This window comes from Zootermopsis nevadensis, unplaced genomic scaffold, assembly GCF_977971745.1.
Source record: "Zootermopsis nevadensis isolate Lab colony 2312 unplaced genomic scaffold, Znev_1.0 Znev_ptg000007l, whole genome shotgun sequence".
NCBI classification, from domain to species: domain Eukaryota; kingdom Metazoa; phylum Arthropoda; class Insecta; order Blattodea; family Termopsidae; genus Zootermopsis; species Zootermopsis nevadensis.
The window spans coordinates 10,967,104-10,974,591 of record NW_028259139.1 but is presented as its reverse complement, the minus strand read 5'-3'; the positions used below and the strand labels follow the sequence as shown (position 1 = coordinate 10,974,591).

General features: G+C 37.6%; 1 protein-coding gene across 2 annotated transcripts; it reads left to right on the top strand.

The window, feature by feature from the left end:
• The first annotated feature begins 12 nt into the window (after positions 1-12).
• Positions 13-5,804, top strand: LOC110826787 (uncharacterized). Of its 2 annotated transcripts, none has more exons than XM_022057774.2 (2): positions 13-338; positions 3,415-5,804. In XM_022057774.2, the coding sequence occupies exons 1-2, from the start codon at positions 235-237 to the stop codon at positions 4,352-4,354; spliced, it is 1,044 nt and encodes a 347-aa protein (XP_021913466.2). In that variant the 5' UTR covers positions 13-234; the 3' UTR covers positions 4,355-5,804. The 2 variants fall into 2 exon arrangements, with proteins under 2 accessions (XP_021913466.2, XP_087200396.1); XM_087344270.1 differs by lacking the exon at positions 13-338 and adding an exon at positions 2,230-3,280.
• The last annotated feature ends 1,684 nt before the right edge of the window (positions 5,805-7,488 follow it).

The following is a 7,488-nucleotide window of genomic DNA, read 5'->3' as shown; positions in this document are numbered from 1 at the left end:
TTAATAGAATAAATCCATGACAATTTTGTTTGAACCTATTGTTTACATGTTTATTATTGTCTGCAATTGTTTACACAACGCAGAATTAAAGTCATTATTGTGTTTCCATGGAAACGTATTACTGCAATAAACGTGTTGTTGTAGTATAGAATCATCCACAGGGTTCAAGAACTTTGTGTAAAGTGGTATACGTAAAAGTATAATATAAAAGGATTTTGTATTTGTGATATTACAATGAAGAAAGCAATAATGTTTACATTATTTGCATTCATTGCAAGTCTGCAACATGTTGACTCGGGATACATCCGGAATGTCTACCGCCACCCAGAAGAAACATTGTAAGTCACGTAATTTTAAAACATTCATAGTTTTTAATTTTTAAAAATATGTTATATTCATAAATAACTAACTAGATGACTTACCGAACCCGAAGGTTCATCACCGAATTAAACCAAAGCCCTCCACTGGACCCTGTCCTGGGCCAACAAAATCCAGTCTCCTTCAACTCGTATCTCCCATAGATTATCCTCCCATCTACGTCTAGGTCTCCCAGCGGTCTCTTCCCCTCAGGCTTCCCAACCAATACTTGGTGCACACCTCTTGTCCCATCCATGCCCCCCACATACCCCGCCCATCTCATTATTCACCCTGACAATCCTGGAGTAGGAGTATAAATTTTTAAGGTCGTCATTATGTAGTTTTCTCTAGACCCCGTCGTCTTCTCTCCTAATGTTATATACGTAGTTATGTTATACATAACCACCACAGGGAGTCCATAATGATTTATTTGTAATTGTAATTTGATCACTTCTCAAATGAACAAACTATTACATACTATATTTACGTTATCCCAATCGTGGATTAGAAAGATTTGTAAGGGCTTGTAACGCAAGCTGGTTATAGATAGTCAACATGGCGAACTGCGCATGTAAGACATATGAAAATTTATGTCTTAGCATAATGAGCACCTACTGAGGAACTTAAAAATGTATGCTTTAACAAGTATTAGATGGCTTATCATGAGCTATTTACAGATTGAAAACCCAAGTTTGTTTTGAGTGCATTGTTTCCATAAAGCAACATTAAAGCCATTATTGCATTTCAATGGAAACGTTTGAGCTCGGCTGACTAGCTGTGATAGCACGGAATGCGTATTTACGTTCAAGAATTTTGTATGAAGCGGTATTAGTAATATTATAAAACAAATTTTAATACGATAATTATAACGACGCTTTATGAGTACGAGAAAAGCTGTTATATATTGACTACATTTCCTGCATGTCTGCAACAAGTTGTTCAAACATGACCCATCTGGACTGCCCATCGCAGTCCAGGAGTAATATTGTAATGATTTCATACACAGCCACCGTATTAATAGGCTAATTAGGAATAGTGGAATGAGACTGTGGTAAGAAGAATGACAATTAGTCAGTACTTACGCCCTTCACTGTTTAAGAATGACTGGGAACACACCAACAAACTATCATTAATGTTGTTCTCATGAGCAACTGATATTGTATCTAGGGCTACTCTTCCAAAACTACTTACTAAAGCACCAGGTCTTTTTTTAATACATGTTAGAAAACAGTTACTGTGACTACTATATAACATTCACATAGGTGTGCATAAATGATATTCATGAGGAAGTTAAGAGGAGACCAAATTCTGGAAATGCTTGCCTCCTGATATCTAAGAACCTGAAGATTAAAACATACAAAACAATAACTCTGCCTGTTGTTTTGTATAGGTGCGAAACATGGTCTCTCACTCTGAGGGAGGAACATAGATTGCAGGTGTTTGAGAATAGGGTGTTGAGGAGGATATTTGGGCCTAGGAGAGAAGAGGATGGGGTATGGAGAAAACTGCATAATGATGAGCTTTAAAATTTGTATTCCTCCCCCAATATTGTCAGGGTCATTAAGTCAAGAAGAATGAGATGGGTGGGTCATGTGTCATGTGGATGGGGCAAGATATGTTTATCGGGTATTGGTCGGGAAGTCTGAGGGGAAGAGACCTCTGGGGAGACATAGATAGGAGGATAATATCAGGTGGGATCTATCAGAGATAGGAGTTGAAGGAGACTGGATTTTGTTGGCCCAGGACAGGGTCCAGTGGAGGGCTTTGGTTAATTCAGTGATGAACCTTCAGGTTTTGTAAGCCATCTACTTAGTTAGGTGTGCATATGTGTGTATGTATGTATTGATGTTGTACAGTTTATGGATGACAAAACACATGGGTTCATTTTATGCATCAAAGCCTTTATGCTGAAATGCTTGTTGTCATATTATTCACCCATTACTCTTTGTTGATGTAAGAACCTAAAATATCAGAAGTATTGTTCTTTAAAAATGACAAATTGTTAAATTGTTTTATTCAAATTAAGACATTTTAGTACCATCTGTATTTTAAGGGACATGAGTAATAGTACTGTTAAGTTATATAAATGTGATGGCTAACTCAGAAAACATGACTGCAGCAAAAGGCACTTTTGTTTAGTGCAACAAAATCTATAGCCATTTTAGCAAGTTACATTTAATTTGGCTAAAGAATTCAGTGGCCCCATGATATGACTAACCTGTCTGCTTATTATGCTAATACATTATAACCACCTGACATGCCTTTTTGGTAATAACTCACATAATACAGCAAAATAAATGTCAAAAATTTGGGTAACAATGTGATCTAATCATCATTGAAGAATGATTATAGTTTTATCAAATGGGAATAATAATTAAGGAACCTGTAGGTCATAAATTATTAAAATAACCTAACCAGCCTACTGACTGCTGTCCTTGGCAAAAGGATTTTCTCCCGGATTGCAACGTACTATAACAGATATGAGTATAGGAATGCTGAAAGATTATTATCTAGTATGATTGCAAGATTAAAGGAACTAAACATTTTGTGTGTTTACTGCACTTAAGTTATGTCTGTCGGTCTTTATGAATCCATTTCACATGAAGCTGAACCAATTTTTTTCAATATAAGTGAATGTAGAGGAAATGGTAAATGAAATAAGATACAGATCTGATTAAAATCTTTGTCTTCAAGATAAAAATTATTTTTGTGCTGTTTATGTTAAGAAATATTACATAGTACTGTTACATTACTTTTCCTAGTATCTGCTTCTTTTCTTACCTCCACAACATTGATTTGTACAAGCAAATAATTAAAGTTAAGATGAACAAAGGATGAAAAAAAAAAATAAACAATGCATTTGGTGAAACTGAGCTATATGTTCTCACTTATTGGACATGTGCAAAAACATTCTGAGTCAAAGGTAAAACTGTTTTTGAATTGATCATAGTTTTGCATTACCATCATATCCTTGCTTGTCCCACCCAAAGCTGTCAATAATAATGGATGACACAAGCACTAATTAAAATCATCTGATCATGTGGTTTCTGTTCACAGAATAAATAGACCTGCTCATTACAGAGGACATTGGCCAGTGTCTGAAACTTTGAATGGTGCTAAATATGACACTCTACAGCACAGTTTTGATAATGGACAAGACAAACTCTATCCTGAAGAAAGGTATTCTGAAAGGGAAACACCATTCCCAAGAAAGATTAAAGATGATACCATTATCAACAGACATGGTCGCAACTTCAGGTCTTCTCAAAATGAAGACGAGGAAGAAAACAACAGGAAAATTGAAAGTAACATTCAGTCTCGTATTGAAGCTTTGAAAGATGCTGTGAGAAAAGAGCTCAATTCTGGAAGGGAAACACCATTCCCAAGAAATATTAAAGATGATACCATTATCAACAAACATGGTCGCAACTTCAGGTCTTCTCAAAATGAAGATGAGGAAGAAAACAACAGGAAAATTGAAAGTAACATTCAGTCTCGTATTGAAGCTTTGAAAGAAACTGTAAGAAAAGAGCTTGCCAGAGGGGAAATGACAAGAAGGAACGAAAATGGACAACATAAGAGGAAAGCAGAAGAACCCCTATCATATAAGAACGATGCATATTACAGTAAGCAAGGGCCAAGAAGTTTCCAGCTTGGACAAGATGAACTCTATTCTGAAGAAAGAGATCGTGACAGGGAAAAACAATTCCCAAGAAAGGATGAGACAGAAAATAACAGGAAAATTGAAAGTCACATTCAGTCTCTCATCGAAGTTTTGAGAGAAGCTATAAGAAAAGAGCTCTATTCTGAAGAAAGAGATTCTGAAGGGGAAACACATTTCCCAAGAAAGATTAAAGATGATACCATTATCAACAGACATGGTCGCAGCTTCAGGTCTTCACAAAATGAAGACAAGGAAGAAAACAACAGGAAAATTGAAAGTAATATCCATTCTCGTATTGAAGCTTTGAAAGAAACTGTAAGAAGAGAACTGTAAGACAATGTAAGAGAAAAGCAGAAGAACCCTTACTGCATAATAATGATGCATATGACAGTAAGCAAGGGCTAAGAAATTTCCATCATGGACAGGAAGAACTCTATTCTGAAGTGGGCCATGCTCTTGGAGAGCCTTCTTGGCAGGAGGCCCACCATCTTGACTTACCTGGGTTGAATGTGGTGCAGCTCTCTTAGTTAAACTAAGAGACTGGAGAATCTGCCATTTGCTGTAACCGGTGTCCCAGGAAGTGTTCTTTAGGAAGATTTATTAAGTAGGATTTGAGGTTCTCGTGACAGTGAGTATGAAGATGGCTGTCTTCTGGGTTGTAGCACCATCTAGTCTGATAGAAGTTTACCAATGTTTCAGAGGTCCTTACCTCCATCATCAGGGCAGCAAGGACATCTGAGACGTTGGTAAACTTCTACCAGACTAGATGGTGCTACAACCAAAAGACAGCCTTGGCCCTGTGATCCAAAGTGGAAGCAGAGGGTATGTGGACGTCTTGTCCCAAAGAGCTGTCACGTCTCCTTTTTCCAGGAATGGAATATGGCCATCTGTTCAAGCCTCTCAGCCTCCATGGTTAATTGTTCATTGGTGTGGGGATGCTGCTGAAGTGCAGTAAGAACTCATCCAGTTTCTCCTGCCCATGTTTCCAGATCACCTTCACCTTCACCATGGAGGCTGAGATGGCCACATTTCCTTCCTGAATTATGATGTTCATGGGAGACCTCATGAAAGGATATAGAGTATACAGGAAACCCTCTATCTGAATGCCACATCTCATCACCATTGCCAGGTGATGATTGTGCTGTCCACCCTGGCTCACATGGCAAAGGCTATCTGTGATTCTGACATTCTTCCATTCAAACTAAAATTCCTTCATAACACCCTCTGAGACAGTGGTTACAGCAAAATTTATGGATTTTCTGGATACTCAATCCACCTAAGCGAGCTCCACCGTCGTGCAGAGAGGATCTAACTTCAGTGGCAACAGCAGGGTACTACCCAAATACAATGTCAAGGCAGTGGGCTTCCTGCCTGCCAAAAAAGCTCTCATTTTCTTTGCCAAACATGGATATAACCTGCCCCAAAAACATCAGGTGTATGCACCATTCTCTCACTAACTGTGCAGTCAACACTCTTTGACTTTTGTATGGAGACTCCCTATTGGCTTGTACCATTTCCCCTCTTGCCTGATTGTCCCACGCCCTCATTCTTCCACCAATCAGAAAATATAACAGGCTCAAACTTGGTAGCAGTCAAATTTACAACCATTCATCACTAAGCTGCCATTATAGCTCAGTTTAAGTAAGATAAGGCATGATCTGTTGTAGAGGGCCTCGACTGGCAGACTTCTTGTAAACATTGTACATATTATGTTTGCCTGACATTGTCACTTCAGGAGCAGTATAATGCAGATTCAAACAAAATAAATTTAAATTTTGTGTTACCCTATGAGAACATTTATTTCCTGGATTCAACAAGACATTCAAATTTCAAACAAAATGTAAATAGCATAAATATAAATGCTGACAAGACCAGTGTGATTCTTTTCACTGCTCAGGAATCATCATTGAAGATCATAATCTGTTCAGGATTGTATGTTCTTCATTTAACTTCTGTGGACTACAGTGCCTTGAAAACCAGTGTCATTTGCTCAGGACAAAATACAGATTTAAATAAAGTAAACGTAATTACTGAAACGTTCCCTTCTGCCCAAGCATCATGCCATGGAGGCATGTAGGAAGCATGACGGTAATGCTTCCAGTCCATCCTCAATCTCAATGTCATTGTCCTTAACACATCAGATGAAGAGTACAATGGGACAGATGAGCAGTGCATACAAAAGTGTAGTAGGAAAACCTGACAGAAGAGACACCTTGGGAAGGCCATAAATGAAGATAATATTAAAAATGGACCCTAAGGGAACAGAGGGTGGACAGGATTCAGCTGGCTGAAAGGTCCAGTGGTGGGGTCCTGTGAACACGGTAATTAACCTTTTGTTTTTTTAGAAAGTGGAGAATTTCTTAACTATAACTATAGTTTAGTATCAGCTTTTCTAGAAAGAAACCTATAACATCAAATCTGTTAATTACTGAAACATCTAGATTTTGGTGATGGAAAAAGTCACCAGGTAATGTGATTACTGCATATTCACAAATGTGTTACTCTTTTAACAATCAGGTGACAATATTACTTACGTTCATAAGTGATTTAAAAATAAGTGACTAATACTTGAAATACACATCCAGAATATAATATATTCTGAACACTATTACTATTAACTGCGAGTCATATTTCCATATAACCACATCTGTAACACAATATTAAAATTTCAGGCACAGCGTGCTTACTCTTCAGATATGGAGGGTGTTACACTTGCATTCATTACTTCAACACAAATGTCTAACAGGATAACTAATGTGTTCAATAATCAAATGATGACAATAACCTGCACATCCCAAAATGCCGTCAACAACCATCTTCCAGTGTTCAGTAGTCAACGGTGATTAAAAATGGGTTCATCACTTTACTGCATCATCAAATGAGTGAAAATGCACCACATCTCACCCAAAAGGGGGAGGGGGGAATCAATAGCATTCCTCTCATGAAGGTCCTTGACAATGGAGAAAAAATTAATACTGATCACTACTGCACAACACTGCAGTACATGAAGGGCACTATCTGGATGAAACACCTGTCTCACTAACAGAAAATGTTCCTCCATAACTATACAGACAGCGATACAGCCAGTGTAGTGACACAGTATTTCTTAGTCAGTTTCTCTGTGATTACACATCTTGCCCATCCAACATACAGCCTTGACCTTATGAAAGTGAATATTACTTCATCAGACTACTGAAAAAGGCCTTCAAATGAAAATACTTTTGGTACAATGATGGTGAAAAGCCAAGGTGTGCCTAATCATGCAAACACCAATCCTTGATTTCCTATCGGCAGGAATGAAATAGTATGTCAATGAGACAAATGTCTCAATCTATCTGCCTATTATGTGGAAAATAAAGAGTTTGTCTATTAAAAGTGTTGTGCTGGACATCTATGTGGTAGTAGCACTTCAGAGTGAAAAACGTTCCATTTCAAACTTCAAAAATAATTTTCTGTTAAAATCTTTA